Source organism: Myiozetetes cayanensis, unplaced genomic scaffold, assembly GCF_022539395.1.
Source record: "Myiozetetes cayanensis isolate MyiCay16 unplaced genomic scaffold, myiCay2020 scf9, whole genome shotgun sequence".
Classification (NCBI taxonomy): Eukaryota; Metazoa; Chordata; class Aves; order Passeriformes; family Tyrannidae; genus Myiozetetes; species Myiozetetes cayanensis.
Window position 1 is genome coordinate 21391018 of NW_026088185.1, and position 27662 is coordinate 21418679.

Genomic DNA, 27662 nt, shown 5'->3' on the forward strand with positions numbered 1-27662 from the left:
GTCATCACTGCCATGATTAGGTGATACTGTTTGTGCCTCTCTGGTCTTCTAATAGAAATGTGCCTAGAAGAGGCTGGAAAGTGCAGTAGGGGCTGGGGCAGTTAATGACCTTAAGGTGTCTGAGGGTTCTTCGTGAGTCTGAAAAGGTAGGGAATGGAAATATTTTCTTGCTGTACATCCTTGACTTCTGTAACTGTCATTTAACTCACTTATCTACCCTTATTCAAATGTTGAGTAATAACATAGTAAAAAAAAATTATCAGCAGTAGATTGGTATCTGCAGAATGCTTCTGCTATTTTTATTTCCTTGCTTTGAATAAGATGAGGTTACTTTGAGAGGGATTCCAGAGCTATTGATTGCAAAGTTAATGATTACATCCCTCTGGGATAGTCTCTGCAGCCCCACAGAAAGGCTCTTGGATGAACTGCCTCAGGCACTCACTCACTGGCTGTGATCTCTCCTGAATGTTCTGTATCAGCTCCTAGGTGGAATTCTGAATGAAGTGAACCTTTGGCCTGACACAGCGAAGTAGTTTTTACATACTTTTTTTTCTGGAAATGTACTTCAGTGCTCTGATCATCACATATCTTGGTCACTAACTATGGGCTTGAGTGTACACGAGGGGGAAGAGTTAGAGTACTTTTTTACATATGTTGGAATAGGAAGGTTTGGAAAAACTAGCCTGAAATGTCTCTTACTTTTCTGACCACTGAATGAGTTGGGTTTCCCTTGCATCTCTCCCACTGCTTCTAAATTACATTCTTAGACAGCAGGTTATTCTCACTCTTATTCTGCTGTCACCTTTTCTGATTTTTAGCATCTCTCTATCCCTTTCTCATTATTGCTGAACATCATGCTTGTACTTGTCTTTCCCTTTTTGTGTTTTTTCCAGTCTCTCTCTTGGTAGTGGTGAATATGCAGTAAAGCTTCCATTATTACTGCTTTTTATAGTTTTCTGTCACTTTAAAGTGACTTACATAATTTCTTACTTTTTATTATTATTATTAATAATATAATGGCCAGTCTTCGCGAGCGAAGGTCCAGGGAAGGTCTTTCCACCTTCCAGCCTGCGCATTGGATTTTTTAGGTGAGACACAGTGTGCGCGGAACTGAGCACACCCTTTAATCCTAAGGTTCATCTGCCGGGGCCAAGCGAGCTTGGACGGTGACAGTGAGGTCCTTAGGACGTAGGTGGGTTGCCTTTAAGGGCTAACGAGCCCCACCTGCCCGGGTATTATTATTATTACATATGGAAATTATTAAAATGCACCTTAACACCTGGGAATAAATAGTACATATACCAAAAGTAATTTGTCAACATCTTTAGGTTTTGGTATGGTGGTTGTCATACCATAACCCTTACACAATAGTTAACTTCTTGTTTACTTTATACGTGTCCTGGTTTTGGCTGGGAATCAGGTAATTTTCTTCCTACTAGCTGGTACAGAGCTCTGTTTTGGATTAAGCGTGCGAATAACGTTGATCACATGCTGATGTTTTGTTTGTTGCTAAGTGGTGCTTACTCTAAGTTGTGGACTTTTCAGTTTCCCAGACTTTGCCAGTGAGCAAGTGCACCAGGAGCTGGGAGGGAACTATGGCCAGGAGAGCTGACCCAGTCTGGCCAAAGGGATATTTCACAGCATGGAACGTCATGGTCATATAAATGGGGGGGAGTTGGCTGTGAGATGTCGATCACTGCCCAGGGACAGGCCCTGGACATTGGTCATTGGGTAGTGAGCAATTGTATTGTGCATCACTTGTCTTTCTTGGGTTCTTTTTCTTCCCCTCTCTCTCCTTTTCATTACAAATATTATTACTGTTATTAGGAGTATTATATTTAATTTTAGTTCAATCATTAAACTGTTCTTATCTCAACCTATGGGTTTTATCTTTTTCTGCTTCTCCTTCCTATCTCCACTGAGGGTGGAGAGGGGAGAGAGGAAGGAAGTGAGTAGCTGAGTGGTACTTATTTGCCAGCTGGGGTTAAACAATGTCAATACTTTACACTTGCAGAAAGGGTCACATATTAATAAAAAATTACAAAATGGAAACAAAATTGTTTAACTTCATATGAATACTACTTACATAAAAGCTTAAGAGCCTTCTTCCCAGAAGGACTTACTTACGTTTTTGCTGTTGTAATGGAGGTATTATGATGTTATTATTTCCAATACATCACTGTGACAGTGGAAATATGTGTGTACTGCCAGGAATCAGAATAGCATAGAGATGAATCATAGCATCATTAAGATTGGAAAAGACCTCCAAGATCATCAAGTCCAACCTTTGACCGAACACCACTTTATCACCTAAACCATAGCACATCCAGTCATTTCTTGAACACTTGCAGGGATAGTGACTCCACCACTTCCCTGGGCCTTTTCCAGTGCTTAACCACCCTTACAGTGAAGAAATTCTTCCTGATGTGCAGCCTGAACCTCCCCTGGTGCAGCTTGAGGCTGTTTCCTTCTGCGTTGCCTGGGAGAAGAGGCCGACCCCACCTGGCTACAGCCTCCTTTCAGATAGTTGTGGAGAGGAATTAAATCACCCCTGAGCCTCCTTTTCTCCAGGCGAAACAATCCCAGCTCCCTCAGCCACTCCTCACAGGACATGCACTCCACACCCTTCACCAGCTTCATTGACCTACTCTGGTCACACTCCAGCACCTCCATGTCTCTCTTGAATTGAGGGGCCCAGAACTGGACACAGGATTTGAGGTGTGACCTCACCAGTGCCAAGTACAGGGGGACAGTCACTTCCCTAGTGCTGCTGGCCACACTATTTCTGATACAAGCCAGGATGTCAGTGGCTGTCTTTTACTGCTGGGCAGCTTTCCAGCCAATCTTCCCCCAGCCTATAGCGCTGCATGGAGTTGCTGTGACCAAAGTGCAGGACCCAGCCCTTACTAAACCTCAGACAACTGGCCTTGTCCCATTGATCCAGCCTGTCCAGACTCCTTTCCAGAACCTTCCTACCCTCCAGCAGACCAACACTCATGCCCAGCTTGGTGTTGTCTGTGAACTTATTGGGAGTGCACTCGATCACCTTGTCCAAATTATCAATAAAGATATATAACAGAACTAGCCCCAGTACTGAGCATTGGAAGCTAGTCATTTGGAATTTAGAAAAATAAGTCTGAATCTGAAATAGTCAAAAAACAAAAATAGCAAGAACATGTAGTCCTCACAGCCTCTCTGAGGAACCCAAGAGTGAAAGAAGCAGTTTTGCTAAAGTATGAACATACATTGATCTGTATCCAATCTTCAAAGCCAATAAAATGCTCTTGAATGTCAACAATTACTTTATTTTGTCCAAAAAGCCCCTGTTTGGCACTTCTTTTCAAATGGAACCTGAACCTGAACAAGAACAACCAAAATGCAGAATTTTTTTTTTCTTTGGTTGGTGCCATAATGTAGATAAGTAAGAATATAATGATAATGTCCTATATTGTAAATTAAGAAAATACTTCAACTAGAACTTCTACGGCTACACCCTTACAGCTTGGCGTACATTTTCATATTCAGATACTACGTGGAAGGTGTTGACAGAAAATGAAATTTTAATTTTATACACAGCCAACAAATCTTAATAGTGGCCTGATTTTTTTAGTAATGAGACCTTAGCAAAATATGTATGTCACCAGGGGGAAAAACATTCATCAGTTTGGAAAAATCCCTAAACCTGTTCATCAGCCACCTGTCTTAAATTGCTTCTCCTTTTCCAAGAAAGAATTTTGTTGCTTTCCGAAGCCGCTCTGATTGAAAATGACACTTTCTCAATTAGGAAGGAGAGAAGTCATATTCCCAACTAGACAACTGTGTGTGAATATCAAATGCACACTTGTTCATAATCCATCAAATTATATATTCAGTTAATATCAAATAATTAACCTGAGAAATTAATATTCTTAGAGACACTTCAAGAGCAATAAATCTAGCCTACTTTTTTAGAACAGTCAAATTTCAAATGGCATTGAGCAAGCATTTTTTTTTTAACCTTTTCTGAGCATTTTAAACTAAAATCACTGTTATGTCTCTTGACTTTTATTGCAGCACTGGTTGTACAGTCTGTGCTGTATATATACAATTTGCTTATTGTTTGGAAATAAGAGTAAAGCTGTAACAGCTGTAACTCCTGCTGTGTTCCAGTTGACATGTGTATTTAACTTGCAGAAAGATACCCTGCAAAAATTATTGTGAGGTGTTTTTCTGTGCATGTCCTCAAGGACTTTATACCCTTTTTCTTCTTCACGGTAATGAAAGAAGAGGCAGTTCTTAGGGACATGCTGAGTATCTTGGTTGATCGGTCACTACATCTGCAGTTGAGTGTTTTCATCAGTTGATTTTATTCTAGTCTTTTGATTTGGCCAGTTGAAATAAAAATTGCTTCCCTTCTGGAATGTGTAGGTTTGTACGAGGGAGGTTTTAGGTTTCTATTAAAAAAAAAAAAAAGGTAGAGAGGAAGCAGGGAGAGAATTGCACACCTGAATGTAAAAACTGTAGTCTTTGTTTTCATAGGAAAAAAGATCACAAAAATTCACAGACCGAGTTGTTGTTGTTATTATTATTGCTATTACTTTTCATATTTTGGAAAGAGCAGCATATGCATTGCAGCCAATAAGAAATATTTTTCTTAGAGGTTGACTGCAGTGGGCTGAAGCTGATGACCAAACTCATTAGCTTAACTATGTTCAGAGTTTCACTTGGTCTTCTCAGAGTAACCCAGTTACTTGACTTTAATTTTCCAGTCAAAATTGTAACATTGCAATAAATATTAGGATACCTTGATGAAAAACACATCAAGAGAGGAATAAATGTTTAACTAGTTCTTTCGTCATAGGCTTATCAGGAAGTGCTTGTGATTTAATTTTTTTTTTTTTAATTAGACCTTCCCTGAAAATTTTACTGCTTCTCAGATTTTTTTTTTATTTGAGACATTTCTGAAATTTGAGTTTAATCATAAGCAGATTATTCACAACTGAAGGGTTCAGGAACAGCAATATTACAGAATATGTGATCAAGTACAGCAGCCACTTTCTTTTTAGGGTATCTCTCAAGGTCTGTACATTTACTCACAGGGATGTCACATTTCAGTCATATGGACAACCTTGCCTGTCCCCCACTCTCAAACATGAGCATCTGTATCTCTGTTTTGCATGATCCACCCCACAGTTGATGTCTGATGTAAGTATTAGCAGCTGGGGCTCTGCAGGAAACTTCCCAGAGTGAGCATGGGGAGAAAGGCATTAAGATCGCTTCTTTCCAATTTTTGAAAGTGCAGGTATATGTTTGCTGAAATAAGATGGCTAGAGGTCTTTCATTTATTTTTGTCACTGTCAAAAAAGTATTTTCTTTTCCATGAGTTTGTTAAGTGATTTTACTGATGCTTTGATGCTTGCTGAATTTATCATGCAGTAAAGTTTTATTGCCTTCCCACTGCTAGTACTTTAGAGGTGTTTAGAGCTTAAACACTTTAATAACCAGCAACAAAAACCCACTTGGTAGTCAGGTTAAGAAGCTGGGGTGGAACAATTTGCAGCAACATCAAAATCTCTCTTCTGTCTTTTTTTCAGAAAGTCCCTCGAAGTCTGATTCACGAAAAACGTACACTCTACAGAATTACTTGAACAATGACTATTCATACAAACCCCATAATTTGCAGTGGATTTCAGGTAATTAGTTTATCCGTACAGCTTAAATGTCAAGAAAATGTACTGCCTTCAGTAAACACATCTCTTCATGCTGAGGTGACCACTGTATCCAGAAAAAATTTTAAATTATTTAATAGTACCATAATAGAAGAGTGTGTAGCTCAAAGAGTTGATTTTTTTCCCCCCTTAGGTACATGCTCACAGTCATGGCAAGCTATATTCTCCTACTGCTGAAAGTGCATACTTTTGTGCTTTTTGGTAGAAGCACGTTATCCACTGAAGTGTGTCAGCTTCCTCTGCATCAGGTTGCCAGGGAACAGGAGGACACAGGCCACTTTTCCTTTTGAATACGCCTAGTGCCCCAAGGGAAAGAGATGCTAGAAGGTGGATGCTGTGAGGACAACATTTTGTGAACATTGTTGTGCTATAAGCATCCTTTCATTACTGAACTGGGACACAACATTGACCAGATTTTTGAATTTTATTTCCTGCTAATAAACACAAGGGGGAAAGAGAAGTAAACGATAAACATTTAACTTACTATGACCATCTCTCTTGTTCTTCTAGGAAATCAGTATCTCCATGAAACAAATAATGGGAACATCCTGCTTATCAGTGCTGACAGTGGAACATCCTCAGTAATCTTGGCGAATACAACATTAGTATGTTGACTTATATGTAATATATGCAGACATTGGGAAAGGTATTGAGTTTACTGTTTTATTCTGCACGTTTCTTTAGAAGCAGTACTTAATGTGTTCCTTTTTCCCTTCCTTTGTTGACAGGATCAGTACAAGGCAAGCACAGCTATATTGTCTCCTGACCAAAAGTTTGCTCTTCTGCGGTACAACTACAGAAAGGTACAAGTGCACTTTACATCTGAGGATAAAACTGGGAAATAAAGGTTTGAGAACAACTGAGAGGCTGCGAGAATGTGAGGGAAATGCAGGAGGAGGGATGAATGAGATGGATATATGTAGGGGAATAGCCAAGTTGAGCAGGCAGGAGGAGGAGAAGAGACTGGTATTATCTGTGAGCTTGGCAGAAAAGGCATGACTGCCTGAGAAAAGCATCTGGATAAAAAATGGATGGAGAGTTATCGCAAGGAGAGCGAGGCTGGATGGTTCATCTGGGAAGACAATCTAGAAGAGTAGATAGGCATGGCTGTTCAAGGAGTTGTGTGGGTAAGGAGAAGTGATGAGTAGATATGCTGGTACATCTGCTTGTATGTGTATGCTATATATATATGTGTGTGTGTGTGGTTGTTACATTGTGGTGGTAGGATGTAAGAGCTGAGAACTGAGGTGACTGAAAAGCAGCATGTGCTTACAAGAGAAGGCTTGTGCTTGGAGTGGACTTGTGTGTCCTTGTTCCCTGCTGTCAGCAAGCACATGAAAAGCCTCCAGCAAAATGCCTCACACTGGCTTGGTGTTGAACTGTGCAAGAAAGGTCAACCTACATTTATGCCAGGTGGCGTGAAAACCTGGCTCTGTGTGCCAAATGAGGAGCCTGCTGGAGGCAATAATTTGCTGTACAGTTTGTGCACTGAGAAACCGGTAACTTTGTGCTTCTTTCCTTTTTTTTTTTTTTTTTCTAGAGAGCTGCCCTGTTTTGTTTGTAAAAAGCTCAGTACTGACTTCTGCAGTGTACAGATACTTAAATGCTGTGTCACTGAGCTCTGTCTACATGTTCTGGCCTGGCAATCCATGAATGGCTCTCACACTGTGCCAGGCACAGTCCATGCACTCAGTCATCGCTTTTTTCAGTTTTAGCTTCCTCGCTGGGTTACCTTTTTTAAGCCAGTGACCTTTCATCTTTCTGAATTGTTCAGAATTATTTAACTTTTCACTGCATCTTTAGTGGCCACAAAACGCCTAATATTTTTCCAGTCACCCTACACATCACGTCTACTCATAGTTTATTGCTCTATAGTATTTTATTTGTTGCATTCATAAGAGTTAATTTTATTTTAATGCTGAAACAAGATCTTTTAACCTTTATATAATAGTGTGATTGAAAGTTCTGTTATTATTAATCTTTATTGCAAAGAAACAGAGTAACAAAATGAATCATGCGGATGTAGACACTTGTTATGTAATAGCCATCTGGCTGTGTAGTACTAAGTTGTTGTTTTATATCTTCATACAAATATTCAAGAACCATCATAGAAGATAGCATTATCGTAACATGTCAACACTGTGGGCTAAATCAAACCTCTCCAGCCAACATGAACATGTTTAAATGTCTGCATTATCATCATCATCTTTCTCTCTCTAAGTGCCCACAGGGGGATACAGACTTCAAGAGGCAGATTTCTGAGAGAAGAGGGTTATTTCTGTGACAGTATGAATGGGAATAGGTCACCCTGTACTGGAGGAACTGCTACATACATACTGTGGGACTTGTGAGAACTACTATAAGATGCCAAGTTCAATAATACAACATGAAAAATGAGACAGAAAAGAGTAAGCAAGCCAGTAAGGCACAAGGAGGAGAATTTACTCTGCATAGTGATAATAGTCTGCCATGTAACTGCAAAGATTTCTGAAAAAGTGCATTATCTCTGGCATCTGTGTATCTGTCCTTAATCAGTCAGTGACCTCACCCAGAGGGGTGGCAATGTTTTAGTCTTTTCTTAAACCTTGTAGAGATCTGTTACCCTTGTATGTTCATTGTGTTCTGTCTTAAGAAAAAGCATGAGATGTAAATCCAGTGAAATTTAGTTTCTTAATATTAAAATAATTCTTTTACAGTTGTGGAGGCATTCCTTTACAGCTTCATATCACATCTATAATTTCAGTAGCAGGTCAGTAATCTTTTCACATGAGATGTAGTTTTAAGATTCTTTTGCAATGAAATGTCATTTCACTGATTTCTCTTGGCTGCATTTTGTTTCTGTCTTTTCCAGCTCTATCTTAGATGATGGACTACTACCTAATGATACACAATATATATCCTGGTCACCTGTTGGTCACAAACTGGTTAGTAAAGATAAGTGACACTTACATGAACTGTCATTTTCATACACGTGACATGGAAACTCGCATTGTCTATATTCTTGAGGTTTTGGGACTTCTCTACTGCTAGATAAAGTAGCTGAACTTATTTCAAAATTGACTACTGTTGGCTGGAAAGACTCCAAAATCCCTCTCTGTGTTTTGTTTTGTTCTTTAATGAAAATGCATTCCTGAAAGCGAGTAGTGACCCCAGTAGTCATGTAATGCACAAATGCACAGGAACTTCATGTTATTACAGTTACAGACAAGAGCTCATCCCTTTCAAAGGCAGCAGCATTATGAATGTCTGCTTAATCATCACTGTGATTTTTGTCTCCTAATTATACAATGATCAATGAAGTTTTACTTGATGAATGCATGTAATGGGATTAGAGGATCAAAATCTTCTTGTACTCTTTCCCACTGTCCTTTTCTTTCTCCCCTCCAATCCTCAATGGTGAAAGCCACTGCATTTGCAAGGCTTGTGTATTCCCTATGGTGAGTGTTGGATCTGACTGTCACAGGAGAATGTGGTGCTTATTTATTCTCATTGCTTGTACTATATGAATTATAGAGACCAACCACAGAAGCACAGGAAGATGAAAAGAGCTTTCTGCATCTTGGAGCAAAGCTCTGGAATAAAACTCTGTTGTTCAGTTACCAGAGAGAAAAACCAGGGGTGATTAGAGAGGTGGCCAGGTGTCAAAAACTAGAGGAGTTCTGTGTGCTACTGCAGAAGTGTACTGTCTTTGCAGATCTATTGGTAGTGCTGAGACCCCAGTCAATGTTTTACCAAAGCACTGATAGTTTTGTTTGAAAGACAAATTAGTGAAAAACAACTCCTGGCAAAGGAAAATAAGCTTGTATCTTGGCAGAAAATGAATAGCAAGGTTTTCAAAACTTGTTACAGTAGTCATGTCACTTACCATAGCTGACTTGTTTTTTGCAAAAAAACAAGGTTAAGTTGCTACACCTGATTTGTATTAGTAATTCCAAGTTTGTTAATTATCAATGACTGGGGAAATGCAACTTTTAAAAATGGTTTTTGTCATCTGGGTGTGAATTTCCCAGTAGATGAAGTAAAGAAAGGAAGCAGGATTTATCATAATAGTAATTGTCATCATGATGATGTTTTGCAGGCATATGTTTGGAAAAATAATGTTTATGTAAAAGTTTCACCAACAGCAGAATCTGAGGCAATCACTCAAAATGGAGAAGAAAATAAAATTTTCAATGGAATACCAGATTGGGTTTATGAAGGTAATTATGTCAAGCAAGTCTTACTTTATATTATCATATAAACCTTTTGTTTATTGTAGTTATTATTATGATCTCATTTCTTACCATTGAAAAGTTCAAATTAATCAAAATCTCTATTTTAAAAGAAGCATGCATCCTTACCTGAGCTTAATACCTGTCTAGTGTGAGGATCAAAGAATGGAAATGAGTTTGCATAACTTGCAGTGCATCACTGGAAATTTTAGTGTGTGAATTAACTTCATATGATAGATTATAAATACTGGTCTAATGTCTAATTTCAGAACCCCAACAAATAGTCTACAGTTTAGTTTCTAAATTTCAAGTTAAAAAAGAAAAATCCTATTAAAAACTTAAGAGAACAGGCCCTAGAATAGAAGAGCCAACATCAATTATAACTTAAATGCATTTCCATCTCTTTCAGAGGAAATGTTTGGCACCAATTCTGCTCTTTGGTGGTCTCCAAATGGCAATTTTTTGGCATATGCTGTCTTTGATGATACAGAAGTTCCTGTTATAGAGTATTCCTTTTATTCTGAGGACACCTTGCAGTATCCAAAGACCATTAGAATCCCGTATCCCAAGGTCGGTGTTATTTATTAAACATGTTTGTTCTACAGTTTCATTAAGAGAGTAGTCTCATTTAATCAGTTCCTGCTAATGAAAATATTGTCTGTCTCTCCTCAACAGCTTGCTGTGATTACTCTTTCTGAAGTCAACAGCATCTGGCAATGTTAAAGTATTTTATTATCTCCAGGGTAAAGAAAAAGGAGGAAAAAAAAAAAAAGGATGATATAAGATTTTTGTTGTTTCACCATAAAATTTAGAGGTAGCGAGTAGATGTTGGGAACAAAAAGGTCTCAGGGACTTGAAGTCGGTACAAAGCATTTAGCAGATGTACATTATGTTAGGGTTGTGCATGGTATTGATAATGAAATCTTCTTCAACTAAGGTAGCATTTTCAGTTGCTGGATGCTTCCTGTATAGAGAGGAAGAAGAGGAATCTGCTGAAGGAGTTTCTTTGCCCAAACCTAAAGGTCTTCCAGTTTTAGCTGTGAGAATGAAGACTTTAGTGTAAGCAGCTCCTTCTTCTTCCCCTCCTCCTCTCCACATGACTTTATGCTCTTGCACAGTTGGCACTGGACTGAATGGAGTGAGAGTTAGAATGCAAAGTGCTCTAACAGTTTCTTTCATCCACTCCAGACATGAAGGGTTTCATGTTTAATACAAGACTTACCTGTGTGAAGTTATTTGACATATGTGGGATTTGGATTTATGAGAGCAATGCATTCAAGACACAAAACAAGAACAAATTACACTTAGAGAACAGCAGTTGCCCTACACTGCTGAGTCTCAATTCAAATATGTTCCCATAGCTGGTCTCCATAATATGCTCATGTGAGCATAATGCAGTGCTGGGCATCCCTGTTGCTGGGAAGGAATAGATGGGTTGAAACTACCTCAAGCCCATCACTTTCTTTAGTTCTTTCTGTTCATCACTGGGGTTTTATACTCTGTGTTGGCTTAAGGTGCCAGCATATACCCCTTTCTTCCTCCCACCCCAATCCATGATGGTCTGGCCATCTCGGGAAGATGTTTCCACTCTTGATTAACTGGGGCAGAACAGCTGATACAGCTGGCTGATCACTCAGCTGTTATGGCTGTTTGCCTGGTGAAAAAGCCACCCTCTCCATGCCAAGCTCAGCTTCCTCTGCAGCAGCCATGGTCATGTCACTGCAGAGGTTCTGGAGCACATGGCCTTTGTCTGTCCCCTTGCAGCCTTCTCCAGAGGGGTCACTGACGCTCCCAATGAGTGGCTGGGCGCACTGACAGCTGCAGGTGCTCTGTCCTGAGCATGGTGCATAAGAAGAGACGAAGGTGTAGAATGAACAGCCAATTTAAATTACACATTTTATTACAAACACATTTTGTTTGGAATATTGCTGATTTGTGGAGGTGGATCAAGTACAGCTACCTAACTGTTACGATGAGGACTTGGCTAGTTAACTTCTAGAGAAGCAGCCCTTACTGACAGAGTTATGTTACTCCCAGTATCACTACATTAAAAATAGTGGAGTACGTGCTGCAGTCACAGATTGTATTGTGCTATAGGTAGCTGTGATGTGCCTTGTTAATGTAAGGTGCTTCTTCCATGGAGAAGCACTTTACTGTGTGTTAGCAATGGATTTGACTCACTGTTAGGCACTCTGTATGGCATGAGGGATGAGATATGGTCAAATACTGCTTTGGGTACAGCAAGCCCAATGTAGTTATGAATGTTTCTAAATGTAGTAGTCTTTCTTATCTGGAAACACATAAAAAACATTTTTGTATAAAGAAATAAAAACGATAATTTATGCATCAACCTTAAAAACTGCATTTAGGAACTTGTCTTTTCACACATTTGAAGTCAGCTGGTTTTACCTTTCCTTCTGTAGTAGCTTACCTATAATTTGAAACACTTAATTCACCAAGAGTATTCTCTCCTCAAAATACAACTAAAATTTTTATTTTTAGGCAGGAACTACAAATCCAATTGTGCGATTCTTTATTGTGGATACCAGGTCATTACCAAATCCAATCCCTGTTGAAATTCCTCCACCTACAGAAATAAAATCAGGGTAAGAAATTTTGATTAAATATTTGATTGGGTTTTTTTTTTGGTGGGAGAGGAGGAGCTTTTATATGTGACCTCCCTATATTCAGTGTACATGGCAGCTTTTCCCTGTCATGCAGCTCTGGTAGCAACAAGATTTACCAGAGAAAATCTGCATAGAGATTATCCTCCTAGTGATTATATATAGATGGCATATTCCATGTATGTTATATTCAGAATGTGACAAGTTCTTGGCTCGTCACATTCAGTGGAGTCTAACTATGGTGAAGTCATTTCACAGTACAACTTTAATATGAGCAAGTTTTGGTATAATCAAATTATAATATATGTATTCCAATTCACTGGGGGGAAAAAAACCCAAAACAAAACCTTAATGGTAAGTGAAGATTTGATTTCATTGGAAGCAAACTCCTTGCTAAGGCAAGGTATCATGGTTGTCTTCAGATGTATACTTAAAATGTTTGTTTTCTTTGAAGACTTGGTGAAAATCAGCACCTCTCACAGTAAATGGAAAATTGTATTTGTCAAAATGCCACTGGAAATGCACAACTTGATATAAATGTATTTTGTAAAGAGCAGCTACATCAATTTAAAGTGCATGCACAGAGAATTCAGGTTTTGTTTTTTCTTTTTAACAGTATTGTGGAAATTTTTTAGAGGTTTACACTTACAAACATGATGGGTATGAAAGCACAGGTTATACTGATAAACCAGAAAAAAACAAAGGAGGTCTGTTAGCTTTGCATAAAATGTGTATTTGGTATGCGGTGGCCAAAAAGCTATAGCTGGAATATCAGTGATCTCCCATTTCAGTCCTCACCACAGTCTAACTAACATCTATGTGTTAACCAAGATATGCGAATTTTTATGAATATGTTGTTCTTATCCTTTCGTTACAGTAGCACTGCAATAGCTGGATGTTACATAGCTGTCATGTGCTGTTTTTCTCCCAAATTTCAGTGCCTCAGAATTAAAAGGCCATTATGTTTAGCTTAATACTGATTAAGATCTCTGTTGTCTTACAGTTATGTTTTACCTTTTGTTAACACGATAGTTGATGTGAGGACAGTAACCATCAGCTACTTTACAGCCTCGTACCCATCTGTCTAACATAGTCATGATTTATGTGGAGGTAATCCATTTTAAAATGAATGTAGCGCTCTGCAAATCAGGATTAATACAAAGATAAGTCTTGAAGGATGAGTGCAAGGATCAAAATTTACTTTTCCTCCCAGTGGCTGATCTAAATAATGGTCAAGTTTCACCGTACGTGTCCTGCAAAAGTTGAGGTGGCCAGAATGAGTCTTTGGGAATTTTGCAAGAACAAAGATACACGAGTAGGAAAAGGCAAGCAATGTGCAGTATTGCTGTTGGGTAATTTTGCTCCTGGAAGCACAAAGTAATGAATATTTACATGGTGTTTATACCACTGTATGACAGGAAAGGTTAATTTCAGTGGTGGATAAACTCTGGTTTTACTTCCACAGAGCTAAATTCTGAGTAAAACTATGGTGGTATACCTCACCCCACCTGCCTGGTTGGGGATGTTGAGGGACAGTGCCCCTGCAAGTGGTTGTCTGTTACAGCATTATCCAGAGCTCATATGAGCAGCAATTGTACCCCCACATTTGAACCACACTTCTGGTTCAGATAAAGAGTTCTATTTATCAAGAAAAGCTGCCAAAATCTGGAATGGCAGTGCTTTACCATATGATGGTAGATGAAACCTGACATTTTTTGTGCGAATTACCAGCATGAAATCCATATAGTGTTTAAACACCATTTTTGGCATCATGGATACAGGGGGCTCCTGTTAGCCAACAGGAGGATGTAGGGAATGGATGCTTCTTTACTGAAATGATCTGTCCTAAAATCAGCTGACTTCTGAGTAGAGACTGTTTGCAGAATATCCCTCTCAGCAGCAAATGAGGAAGAGCAGTGCAAAACTATTATACTCTACACATGAATTAATTGCAGCTTAGTTAACAGTTTGTGGGTTGTTGAATACTGAAGGTGCATTCCCACTCTCAATTATAACAGTAAGCTATTTATTACATTATAATAATAGCTTGATTATTAATTTATTTGTTGATTATTAATTCTTTTTTCCTTGTAATGTCCATTTTGTCTGATGAATGATTTATGGTTGCCAGAACTGTTAATTTCTCTGACTTTGAAGCAATGAAAACTGTGGGACTAATTCCCCTTAAACAAAACAAGGGAAACCACTATTATAGGTACATGAAGAATGGCAGTTTCTTTTTTCTCTTTTTTTTTTTTTCCAAACAAGCTCCTGCAGGGAGCCAGTGCAATTAAGTGATCTACTGACTTCCCAGTCAAATATAAATGCAAAAATAAACCTTTTCCAAACAGGATTTTGAAACTGCAAGCTAGAAATAAATCTGAAAGTTGTTGGTAACAAGTTGGCATATATTCTTAATCAATCTACACTAATTGTAGTGTTTCGCCCCCCCCAAACCGCAGTGATCATGAAGGTACTCTTATCACAAAATTTCCCACACATTTTTGTTAACTAACTTGGGGGAAAAAGGGAACATAAACTTGGAACTAAGTCAAATGTGCAAATTCCAGTTAAAAATGTATACTTGCCTTGGAGGGGAGGTTTGTTTTATTTTAGTTCATAAGGCTTCTAGGAGATAGCAGAGATCTAAAATAAGAAAAGACAGTACATCTAACAGATCGTAATGGTAAACAAAACCACAAAATTTTATGTGGTGCCTTTTTAAAAATATTATACAGGAATATCCACAAAGATTTTTTTTTTCAAATACTCCACTTTTCCATGTCAAATGTTTTGTATTCTGAAGATTAAAGTAAAATATTCAAATAGTAATAACTGGTTTTGGTATGATCTCTCCCTCCATTGTAACTAATGGAAATAACTAGTAAATTGAACAAAAATATGTATCATTCAGAACATGCTTGCAAGCAACCAACTTCATGCAGCTAAGGATAAAATTCTGAAATCTAAGGCACATGCAACTTAATATTCAGAAAAATTTCCTCTAGATGCACAGAGTACGAGATTTATGAACAGTCTGGAGTAGCTATTATTTTATGCATTAGAGAACAGTGATCTGGCTGTTAGAATTTAATTGCAGTCTTTCCGGAAGTCGGTTTGTACAAACTATCTAATTCTTTATTGTATCTCTGAAAATAACCAAGGCATCTACTAGCAGAAAAAACAACTGACAAAAAAATGGCTCAATTAGGTTTGCATTATTGTTTGTTGTTGAAGAGTAGATTGAAATGAAAATAGCCAGATGAGTGTCATTCAGTGAATTGCTGAATGCTATCTTATGGTATGCTATTACAGAGAGGATTTTAAATATCTAATGCCGTTGCTGTTTTCAGGGACCATTATTTGAGTGCTGTAACATGGGTGACAGATGAAAGGATTTGTCTGCAGTGGCTCAGAAGAATTCAGAATTTTTCAGTCCTTACAGTCTGTGACTTTGAAGATGGTAATTGGTCATGTCCACAGGTAAGAAAAATTAGGTAGAAGAGTTCCAATGACAAATGAAACTAGGAAGAAGTAGAGTATATCTGTATATTTATCTTTTTAGAAATAAAGTCTGATGTAAAATAAACATCATTGTAATGGGATTGTTTGTTTTTTCTTAGGGAAAACAACTTACGGAAGAAAGCACAACTGGCTGGATTGGCAGAGTGAGTGTTCAATTTCTAAAACTGCTACATTCTAAATAACTCTGATAATTAAGAAAAATTCATAGGAGCTTCTTGCATTTTGCAGTGCCTCTTTTGTGCAGGTCTCATCCTCTCGTTGTGTTTTATATATAAAGGAAAAAATGGTCTCAAATGGAGATGCTGTGCCACCCCACCCTTGAGTTTAAGCTTTTGTTTGGGGGATATGGGGTTCTGAACTCCCAGGCTGGGCTGACAGTGCAGCGTGGGCTGGAGCTGTAACCGCGTCCTCTGTGACCTGTGCATCATGTTAACAGAACAAGGGATAATGGCTTTAAATTGAAAGAAGTAGCTTTAAATTAGATATTAGAAAGAAATTCTTTACTGTGAGGGTGGTGAGGCACTGGAAGAGGTTGTCCAGAGAAGCTGTGGATGCCCCATCCCTGGAAGTGTTCAAGGACAAGTTGGACCGGCCTCTGAGCAACCTGGTCTAGTGGAAGGTGTCCCTGCCTATGGCAGGGGGGTTGGAACTAGGTGAACTTTAAGGTCCCTTCCAATCCAAACCATTCTATGAATCTATGATTATATATTCAGCTTGCCAAAAAGCATAGCACCCTCTTGAGACTCCTTTTGACTTCTGACCTGCTGCGTTGGTAGCAGTAGGTAGGGAGGGGAATGCAGGAGCCAGGATTCAGAATTCCCTTTGTACTGGGGGAGTTGCCAGCTGTGCTGGTTTAGCTGCTTTCTAGTCTTCCTGCCACCTCAAGAAAGATCTACAGAATAAAATGTATAAAGAAGCGTATCCTATAACCTTGGAATCATATTGGAAGAAAGGCATAGAGGACAAAAGTAATTTTTTAGTATTTCAGGTTGCTACAAACCATTCCAGGTTCTCACTGGGGCTACTTATTTATTTATTTCCCCCCTCCCCGCCCCCTCCCCATGAAATATCCATTGAAGAGAAGTGGGGACAAGATGCATATAACTGACCAGATTAAAATTTTCATATGCTTCTGGCAAAGCAGTCACTGCTGTCTGGATGATGCTTTCCAAGCTGCTTCTCAGTCCTTTCATACATGGTAGAGAGTAGGCACCTAATGAACTACACAGAAGATCTGGGGGAAGTGAAGCAGAGATGCAAAAGTTCAGACTTGGAGGGAGAAATGAGTTTCAGAGTTTTTGATGAGAACACAGAGTACACTCCACTCCCGCATTTTCCACACACTGATTATGCTTTAGTCACTAATTCACTTTTGAAGTCAAAAATGAGAGTTTAAAGAAATGCAAAGAGGGAGGCAACAGCAGGGATGAAATCATCCGCAGTATGAAGATGAGAGATCAACCCACCTGCTGTCAAATTTGATATGGAAAGGAAGGCCTTAACGCTGACACATTTTGCTTCTCTGCAGCAAAGGCTTCACAATTAGACAATGTGATGATCAAGCTGCAGACTTTGTAAACAGTTGTGCAAAATGAGAGGGCAAAATGCAAGTCTGTGCCATCAAACTAGGTTGTTGGTTTTTTGTTTCTTTTAAAGAGACAACCCACTTCTTAGGAGCTGTTGGAAGAAAAGATAATCTCACTGTATGATTCCTGGATTTGAGAAGGGAGTGGAGAGTAGGGAGAATTGAAGAGGGGATAGGCAAGGTATATTTATTCCTTACTTTTATTTTTACCTATTTAGGGATGACAAAATATTACTTGACTGATAAGGAGTATTTTTATATATATGTGAGATGTATATATACACATACATATGTATATACAAATTTAAGTAAATTATATATGTGTATAAAATATAGACATATAGTACTCTCTTTGTATCTGTAATGTTTTCTGGTTGCCTTTTTTTTTTTTAATGGAGATGAAATTTTATTTAATCTAAGAATGCTCAGAGCAGCCTGTGTAACTGTAAAAGACTTCCAGGTCATCAGCTAACTTAGAGCTTACCAGCTGAGTTGAAGAAAAGTCACACTTTGAAAAAGCAAGATTGTGATAAGGGAAAGGCTAGCAAAATATTCAGCAGGTTACTTTTGGCAAAAATATTGCTTGGGAAAATGGAGAGGTTATTTGGAGCACATGGGTTAGGAAGATTTAATTTCTGTCATTGCTTACTGAATGACCAAAGGCAAGTCACTTCAGCTTTCTGTTTCACTTTCCATTTCAAAGTGGGTATAACATCTCAGAGGCAACTGCATTGTGTCAGTTGTGTCATTTAACTTATTAAAAATCTGATTTTAACATTTAGATCCTTTGGACGTTTATCACAGAAGTATCTTTTATTTCACTCAGCTCAGTTTCATTCCTCTTTTTCTTTCTACCATGTGTAGCACATTCAAATGGCAGTCACTAGAAGAAATTAATTTCTGTCACTCTCAATTGATAAATGGATAGTTCCTTCATGAAAATACCATTCCAGTTTTAGTTCCATGTCATTCTGTAATCACTTGCTTACCAGCAAAATTTCTTCTTAGAAAGCAGCTTGGGTTTGGGTTTTTTTCAATAGAGCAGGACATTTTTTACTATTAAGCCAAAAAAAAAATTTGAGTTCAAAGAATTTGTTCACAAACACATTTTAAAATGTAAAATTCATGTGAAACATGTATTTGTGAAGTTTACATTTTTATAGATTACAGCTGCATTGGACAGAATAAAACAGTGACTTTGAAAGTAGGTACATATATGTTTCCTGAAATGGTAAAAAAATAAGAACACCTGAAGTACTTCAAATTCAAGGGAGGGGGTACAGATCACTTTCAGGGCCAATACTCAAGAAATTCTGCTGCTTAAGGAGCAAGATAATATTTTAAGTGTGCTTACTTTTACGATGATGGCTACATCATCTACCTACTAAGTCAGGTTCTACCTACTAAGTCAGTAGACAAAAATTTTTGCAGTACATTCAGTGATGCATTGTTTAAAGTATTGACACTCACAGTTAGAGATATCAAAACCTAAATTTATCGCTTTGGGTCTGGAGTTTTGTTTTTTGCTTTAATAGACATCTCTCTTATTTTCAAGTTTCAGCCATCTGTCCCTTACTTTGCACCCGACAATGCTACCTACTACAAAGTCCTCAGCAACGCAGTAGGTTACAAGCACATCCATTACATAAACGGCTCGCAGGTGAGTAATAATGTGTAGGACAGTCAGTGCTGGCTTGTGTTTCTCGTGGTGATCAAGAAGCTTCATGTTCTACTTTTTACCTTGCCTTACCCCCCTATTTCAGGCTCCAGTACCTATTACTTCAGGGAGGTGGGAAGTAATCAGCATACAAGCTGTAACAAAAGACTTCTTGTAAGTATTTGTAAATGAGCTACTAATTCCTGTCATAAGGGCTGGTAACAAGGGTCTAAGCAAGCAGGGATGGAGAACAGGGAGAAGGCGTCATTTAATTCATTAAAAATCTGATTTAAACATGTGAGGTAAAACCTTTAAATGTTGTAATATACTGTAAATATTTTACCAAAACCAATATGTTTTGCTTTTATAGATACTACATTAGTAATGAAAATGGTGGAAAGCCAGGAGGAAGAAATCTCTATAAGTAAGAAATTTTTTCTGCACTATGGGTAACACAGTTGTTAATGAAAAAAAATAAGAAAAAGCATTAAAAACCTAAAGATTGTGAAGTTCAGTCTAAGGTGGGATCCTCTATGGGATATTTAATGAAAATCAGTGTAAGAGTATAAACTGCAAAAATTAAAATATTTTTCTGTAAATTTGCTTCATAAAGGGAAGTTGTGAGAAGAAACAACCAATCCTGAAGCAACAAAGCCCCAAGGAAAACCTTTCATGCTTTTTTTACTATGATTATAATTTCAATATCATCTGAACTGAAAAGTTTTCCGTCTGTTTTCTCTAATCTTTAAATCATTTAATCACTTCTGAATTTAAAGATTTCATTCAACCATCTTATTTAAAAAGCATATATTAGTTTAGCGTAGCTTAAAAAAAAGTAATCTCTGAAATGAAGCTCAACTTTGCAGAGTGCTCTTGGAAGGGAGTCCAAGTTCTACTAAATGTGTTAGCTGTGATCTGAATCAAGAAAGATGCCAGTATTATTCTGTGTCCTTCAGCAAAGACGCACGGTATTATCAGCTAAATTGTCTTGGTGAGTATATCCGGAATTAATTGACATAAACATGACTCACTGATTAGTTGGGTGAGGAAGTTCACTTCATCAGGATCATGATACGTACTGCCTAACAATATGTGTTGATAACATTGGATAAATTCATTGGCAGTGGAAAAACATACTGCCTCCTAGGTTCAAAAGCACCTTGACAAAAATTACTAGGATAAAACTTGTTATTTCTGTCTGTTGGTGGACCTGAAAGAGCTGCAAAACACTCCTGTCCAGTTCACATCTCTTCAAGAGCTGCATGTGGAGCTCTGCCTGTGGAAGGAATTTGGAGGCTCTGAAAGTGTGACAAGCAGGAGGCTGGGTAAAGAGCAGTGCTCCATGTGTGGAAATAAAATTAGGATAGATAGTACTGGTCAAAAAAACCCAAACCACCAAGAAATGTAGTCAAGGTATGCAGTGGGACTGTAGTCTGTCTCTGACCTGTAATTGCTTGCACTAGATAGTACAAGGGATAAATTAATCAAGGGTAAGAAAAATGAAATCTTCCCTAAATTTCTTTAAATTGAAATTTATGCTGATTTTTAAGATGCCAAGACCTTCCTTATCTATGAGCTAGAAGGACAGACAGCAGAGAGGGAATTGTTCTGTCAGGTTGTAAAAATGGTTGAAGACTACTGCTGTGGTCTTGGTGACAAGGCTTACTGATTCCCCAACCATGGTCCACAACCAATGCATAGGCTTTGCTAAAGAGTGGAATTTCCGTTCTGCAGTCCCTCACAGTAATGTGGTTCATCTGTGAGACAGTATGAATACTTTGTGGGATCCTGTGGCTTGAATTTGGGCCCTACTCAGTTAAAATCGAGCTTGAGCAGACTGGAGGGAAATGAGTTCTGAGCTTTTATGATTCACCTGTTTCCAATTACTTTATGAGGGCTGTGTTTCAAGACAGCATGCAAATATGAAGGTTTTGTGCCCAATTAACAGGTCCTGGCCTGCCCATGTCTACTCTGCACAGAAGCACTGATGATCAAGGTATGGGATTATCTTTAAATCTAATTTGTGTTGAGGCAGAAAATTGCACTGTAAATTTATTTTAATTTTGTTCTCATTGCTTAGTACAGTAATAAAAATGTCAACTATAAAGGGTAAATTTAATTTCAAATAACTACCAGAAGAATAAATTATATAGCTTGGCATACCTTTATTCATAGTTTATTTAATATTATTTTACATTGTGCTAGAAAACAGTGAGTAATGTATGACTTATTTACTGGATAATTGTTCAGTTTTTCTTCAACTGCATTTAGATGAAAAACAGGAAAAATAGCTTTCTGGTTACTAAATAACTGAAGGAAAACTATATTGTAAAAATTGTAAACATTGAATTTGAGAGGAAAAACAAAAACTGCAATGTAGGTTGCTGTTGTCTCAGATTGAATACTTAGTGGTTCATAATTAAAGAGCAGTTTATATGAAAATAATGTATTTAATCTTTGAATCTTACTTACTCTGTTATTTAGTCCTCAGATACTTGAAAAATAACACTGAACTGGAAAATGCATTGAAAGATATTCAGATGCCTTCAAAAAAATTTGGCTCCCTTAGTGTAGGTGGATACAGTAAGTTCAAAAACGTCTTTTACCTTTCTACCCCTTTTTCACCAAGTGCTTCAAGGTCTTCTGCTGAAGAGCATGACAGAACAGATGGGTGTAGTGGGGATTATTGCAGTTATTCAGCACTTAGAGGCAAGATGATTTTTTTTCTGAAATCCCAAAATATTCTTATCTGAAATGTGCTTTTTCCATAATGTGATATCTTGATGTTTTCGTGATGAAGTGGCTTAGCTCCTTTTTTTCCTTTATAATAAACTGAAAAACAGAAGTCTCCAAGACCTCATTAAATAAAAAAAATAAATAAGATAAATGAGGGTGGGGCACAAAGCTCGTAAGCACTGAATTTAAAGTCAAGTTGGTCTTAATTTACAGGTGCAAGTTGCTTTGGTTTGTGTTAGCAGGTTGGGAAAGTGGAGAAGTTCAGTTACTATGAAAAAAGCAGGCACAATCTAAATGGAAAAGCTTGAAAAAACCTTTAAGCATCATTTCAGTATCACCTTTGGTTTTGTGTGTGGGGGGAACATTCAGACTGAACAGGCATATTCTTAAAAGTACACTCATGCTCCAAGACTACATAAACCTCAATACAGACCATAACAAAATCTAGAATATTAACTGTTAATGCTTTGTGAGTGGTGCTCCTTAGAATTTGGGTAACAAAACAGTCTTGGTGTGCTCCTAGACTGAGCAACATCAGCTAGACCAACAGTGGAAGGCCTGGTACCTGTCTAAACTGTTCGTGCTCCAACCTTTGCTACTAGCTTTTCTCTTCATGACGAAATTTCCTCTTCAAAACAAATGGATATTCTTAATAAAATTATATTTTACAAACCATATTGAGCTTGGTCAGTCATTGCTAACTGTTCTTTTTGATACCTCCCTTCTTTCACTGTTACCTTATTTATATAATAACTCTCTTTATCTTTGTGTTTTCTGTCTTTTATTTCTGTCACATTTTTATTAGGGTAAAGATGAAATCTTCCAGGCAAGATGGAGATTTAAAGATGTTCTTCGTGCTATCAGTTGTATATTCATTTTTTTTATTCCTCTTTATTCTTACTACTTCATGTCTTCAGGGTAAAAGCTTTTGGGTAAGGGGAAACTATTTTTAATGTCACAAATAGGAGAAATAAATCCATATATGTAGTCCCACTTCAAGTTTCAAGTCCGCTCACAAATCCATGTATGTAATTAAAGAAGAAATTCACCCCTGCTACTAGAGAGTACACAAAAAAATTAAAATTAGTATTTTCATGTGTTTAGATTGTTAAGGTTTCAGTGTTCTGATGCTTTGCATATTCATATCTGGGAAAATTTCTTTAAGACTTGCAGTCTGACTATTACTGCAGTGCAGTCAATCAGCATTTGCTTTGTGGTTCCTTTGCAGCATCAGTTCTTTTAAAATTCATGGTTGAACAATTGAGCCATTCAGTTTGCAAAACTTAAATGGTGCGCATTTAAAATATTCAGCTTACTCTCAGCCAACTTGGGTGGAAGGAATAACATGGATGGAACCAGAATCAGTGTTGCTTCAGAAATAATAGATACTTGGCTATGTTTCTGGGATGCTTTACAAACTGTCATGCAAAGTCTATCTGGCAGGTTCAAAATATTTAGAATTGCTTTCTATTGCTGGGAGAGAAATTTTATTTTTGATCCTGTGATAGATTTACCACTGTAGAGACATAAAAAGTTTTGCATGTAAGCTTAGAATAATGTTATGAGACAGCATGTTGAATCCCCAAATTTTATTACTCTCTGCTATCTTAACTGCACAACATTTAGAAAACAAAAAAATAGACTAGCTAGGAACTTCTAGCTGTATATATTAGGACAGTTCAGATGAAACTGCTTTTTAATTTTTAGGGGATGGCTCAAATGTGCTCTTGTATGAATTGCAGTGCATGTCAAATTATTTCACTGAAGAACTGACCTGAGTCAAACTCTTTTCACTTTTAGACCTGTGGTATGAAATGTTACTGCCTCCCCATTTCGATTCATCAAAGAAGTACCCTCTGCTCCTTGATGTGTAAGTTTTCAATTACATGGCAATGTTGTGTTAATAATCACTTTCATCTACTTCAAATGCTCTTAATAAGATCAGGAAACACAAAACTGGCATCTTTTCTAATTACTTCTTGAAGTAGTTTTAAGACAGAATGAAAAATTGAGCTGTATCCTAATTCATGATGGATTCCTGTACCGTAAGATGATGTAATGCTTAAAGAGCACATACTCTGTCAGTGGCACTGAGGCAAATACATTCTGTATCTGATTTAAAAGCCAGGATTTTAGTGTTAGCTTACCTCCTCGTCTGCTCTTGAAGATTTTTAGAAATAATATTCAATGAAGTGACATTCCAGAATGAAACCTTGAATAAGCCTTCTATCCTAAAGTAGTGTGTGTGATGTTGCATTTTCTCTGTGATATTTGACTGTCAGCTAGTGTTGACAAACATCATCCTGTGGTCAGGATTGCTTTTGCTGTTGTTTCTTCATAATTTCAAGACAGTGTTTGGTCTATTCTTCCTCAGGCACTTCTCTTCAGGCTGGTATATTTTCTTCTAAATGGAAATTATTGAATTTTAGCTATTCATTAAAATAGAGATGTCAAGCTTTCCCTCTTTTTACAAAAAACTGACTTGGTAAGGAAACTAACTGTTATTTGTTAGATAAATCTTTATATAATGTAATTTGGTAGCACTGTAATACTTTTTGATATGACTGTTAAGCATTTTTAAAGAGCAGCCAGTGCTCTTGGCTTCTTAAGACTTGTTTTGGTTTCGATAGAATTTTATTGACTTATCTGGACCTTTTTCAGGATCACCTCTGCTTCACTGTGATCAGAAATTCCTTCAGAAGTATCAAGATCCATAGCTTGAATCAAGAATTCTGAGTAGTTTCTTCTTTGCTTTTAAAACTGATAAGAATGGGTTATAGAACCATAACAACATTCTTCCATTTCTTGCTCTGTTGAACAGAGAAGTGCAGTGCACAGAATTTTACCACCAAGGCACTCAGAGTATAATTTCATATTGATCAAGTGTTTCTGAAATATTTTTAATGTAAAAAATTAGAAATATAGGGTTTTTCCTTTTTCTCAGCCTGCATAAGAAGAAGTTTAGACTGATGAGACACTAGAAATGCATGCTATTCATTTTTCCAAATGAAAGCTAATTGTTGATTTCAGAGTTAAACCAATTAAATCATGGGTGAACGGAACAGAAATAGTTAGAGAACATTACTTTGAAACTCAAGAAACAAAAGCAAATTTAGCTTGGACTTCTGATAAGCTGATTAATGTCAAAATAATGAAAGTTTCTTATTAGAGCAGAAAGCAGTAAAATAGAAAAAAAAAAATCCAGTCTGCCTTCTTGATTGGTTGTAGTTTTAGAAAGCATACTGCTTTCAGTTCTGGTAAAGCAGCAGTTTGGAGTCAGTCAGTGATGCTTTTCTTGCTTGCTCAGTTGAATTTGAAGAGTTTATCCTGCTTTAGTGGCCGAAAATTGTCAGCGATAATTGTATTTCAAATGCTTGATGTGAGCATATGTGAAGAGTAAATGCCTGAATTCTGTGTCACTTTTCACCCAGATATGCAGGGCCTTGTAGTCAGAAAGTAGACTATACCTTTGAGCTCAGCTGGGCTACTTACCTTGCAAGCACCGAGCAGATCATTGTGGCCAGCTTTGACGGCAGAGGAAGTGGATACCAAGGCGATGAAATTATGCATGCAATAAACCGAAGGCTGGGAACATATGAAGTGGAAGATCAGATAGCGGCAGCCAGGTGAGCTACAGGGAAAGGTCAACACCTGCTCCTTGTTCTATGTGCCTATTGTGCAGTGGGAAAAATGGTGAGGGTTTTGAAAGGTCATCTTGAAATTACTGGCAAAAACATAAACATAACATGAAGTCTGCATTAATTTTGTTCACTGAAGTGTGTCATTTATGGGCCAACCATCATTTTATGCTTGAGAAGAGAGAAGAGTTAATGCTGTAATACAAATTTACCATATCTCTTATTTTATAAAGAGGATAACTGTCACATTAGTAGAAGAACACGCTACAAAGGAACTTGGAGATAGAAGTTTTACTCCAGGCTTTTTGCAAGTTTCTGTTTTGGTGAAGTTACTTGTATGAAATACTCAGCTTTTACATCATAGTTTATCATTTGGTTTATGTTTGCAGAACACCACTAAACCAAACAATCACAGTAGAAATCTCTCAGAATAACAATGAAGCGGTCTTACAGGGTTTTCTGTTTGGGATTTTAAAATATTAAGTAGTTTAAACAAATCATAGTTTTCACAATCTTTGGGATTTTTTTTTTTAATGGTGACTGGATTTTCATGTGTCAGCCTGTCCCTTTCTGCTACAATTTGATCGTTGTGCGTCTTTAAAAAAACAAGACAAAAAAAAGGCAAGACAGGTAGTGAAGTCTAACCTACTACAATACAAACGTCAGTGAGTGTCATTTGAGGGATTTTAAAGTGTCATATGCACAGGTATTTTTCTGAATTTCCTGAAGACACACGTACTTGAATTATTGTATGTTTTCCTGTGCAGTCACTGTGATGAAGTGGGAAACACGTATTTCTACAATAGAAAGAGGCAGACTTGATGGGAAGTGGGCACGTCTGTAGAATGGCATATACTTGCAATCCGTTAAGTGTTTAATTATTCTGTTTGCTTTCAGAAAATTTTCAGAAATGAGCTTTGTTGATAAGGACAGAATAGCTATTTGGGGTTGGGTAAGTAATCAAATCATGTTGGCAGACACATTATTTAATTGTAAGAGCTATTTGTTGTGCTGTGTGTGGGGTGGGGAGCACGTCATGTGAGGCACCTCTGGAGTCACGGCACAATCCTGTAACTGAACTGATGAAGTGCATTTTACAAATGCCTGTATACAGTGCCCCTTTGCAATCATTCAGGAACCTTTGTAAGAGAAATTAGGACTACTAGAGGGATTTAAAACAATTTAAATGGATGCTACCAAGTTCCTGTGTACAGGATGAACCAACACTAAAAGAAACAAAATCCAGTATGTATTCATTAGTATCTCTCTAGTTGGATGCCTAATTTTTAAAAAAACATGTGAAATTATATGTGAACCAGCTGCGTGGCTTGGTTATTGTGGTACTTGCCAGATTTCTCTAACTTGATAGATCTTTAAAACCTGTCACAGTAGATGGAAGTGTTTAATAGCATACAGATACCCCCTCAGCTGCAAGGTTAAGTATGTATGTAGTGTTAGTGATTCTAGTGCTGAACAGTCCTCTGTCCCAGGCTGATGTTTCACTGCTTGTTTTGGTTCACAGGGAGAATTCTTGCATGTTCTGTTTAGGCATACTGTGTTTAAGTATATGCAGGATTGTATGCAGGATCTTGAATTAAATTGCTAACTGAAATTTGGGCACTGCTGATGACAGGCACCAGTGAATAAATTGCTTGATGGCAAAATGATGATGAGAGTGCCTTTAGCAGCTTTCTTTCTGGGTGTAAACACCTCTGTTTTATGAATTCATGTGTAGTAGTAGTAATTGTAGTGGGAGAAAAATTCTTTCTGCAGACATGGAGGACAATGCATTTGCATCTTAAGTCCTTATGAGCCTCAGGATGAACAGTTGAAGAGCATTCGTCTTTGGAGCTAGGTTGGGATTATGCTCTCGGAATACTGAACCTCTTTATCCCTTCTTTATCTCTTGAGTTTTCAGATTGTCAGCCTCTCACTGTCAGCCTGTCACTATGTACATTAATTTTGTTTGCCACAGATT

At 37.6% G+C, this 27662-nt stretch overlaps 1 protein-coding gene across 4 annotated transcripts in view; it reads left to right on the top strand.

Moving 5' to 3' along the window:
* Positions 1 to 27662, top strand: part of DPP4 (dipeptidyl peptidase 4) — an 80539-nt gene that overhangs the window by 3268 nt on the left and 49609 nt on the right. For all 4 annotated transcript variants that reach the window (XR_007632057.1, XR_007632058.1, XM_050339934.1 and 1 more), the window contains exons 3-21: positions 5574 to 5672; positions 6219 to 6313; positions 6437 to 6511; positions 8405 to 8457; positions 8560 to 8632; positions 9787 to 9907; positions 10329 to 10489; positions 12422 to 12525; positions 15897 to 16026; positions 16167 to 16211; positions 19209 to 19313; positions 19417 to 19484; positions 19681 to 19734; positions 20177 to 20301; positions 21259 to 21306; positions 21795 to 21893; positions 23847 to 23916; positions 25478 to 25672; positions 26582 to 26636. Coding sequence is in view for 2 of the 4 variants with exons in the window: in XM_050339934.1 (XP_050195891.1) it covers positions 5574 to 5672; positions 6219 to 6313; positions 6437 to 6511; positions 8405 to 8457; positions 8560 to 8632; positions 9787 to 9907; positions 10329 to 10489; positions 12422 to 12525; positions 15897 to 16026; positions 16167 to 16211; positions 19209 to 19313; positions 19417 to 19484; positions 19681 to 19734; positions 20177 to 20301; positions 21259 to 21306; positions 21795 to 21893; positions 23847 to 23916; positions 25478 to 25672; positions 26582 to 26636 (1775 nt within the window). In the remaining 2 variants the exon portion in view is untranslated. The remainder of the gene's footprint in view (positions 1 to 5573; positions 5673 to 6218; positions 6314 to 6436; positions 6512 to 8404; positions 8458 to 8559; positions 8633 to 9786; positions 9908 to 10328; positions 10490 to 12421; positions 12526 to 15896; positions 16027 to 16166; positions 16212 to 19208; positions 19314 to 19416; positions 19485 to 19680; positions 19735 to 20176; positions 20302 to 21258; positions 21307 to 21794; positions 21894 to 23846; positions 23917 to 25477; positions 25673 to 26581; positions 26637 to 27662) is intronic.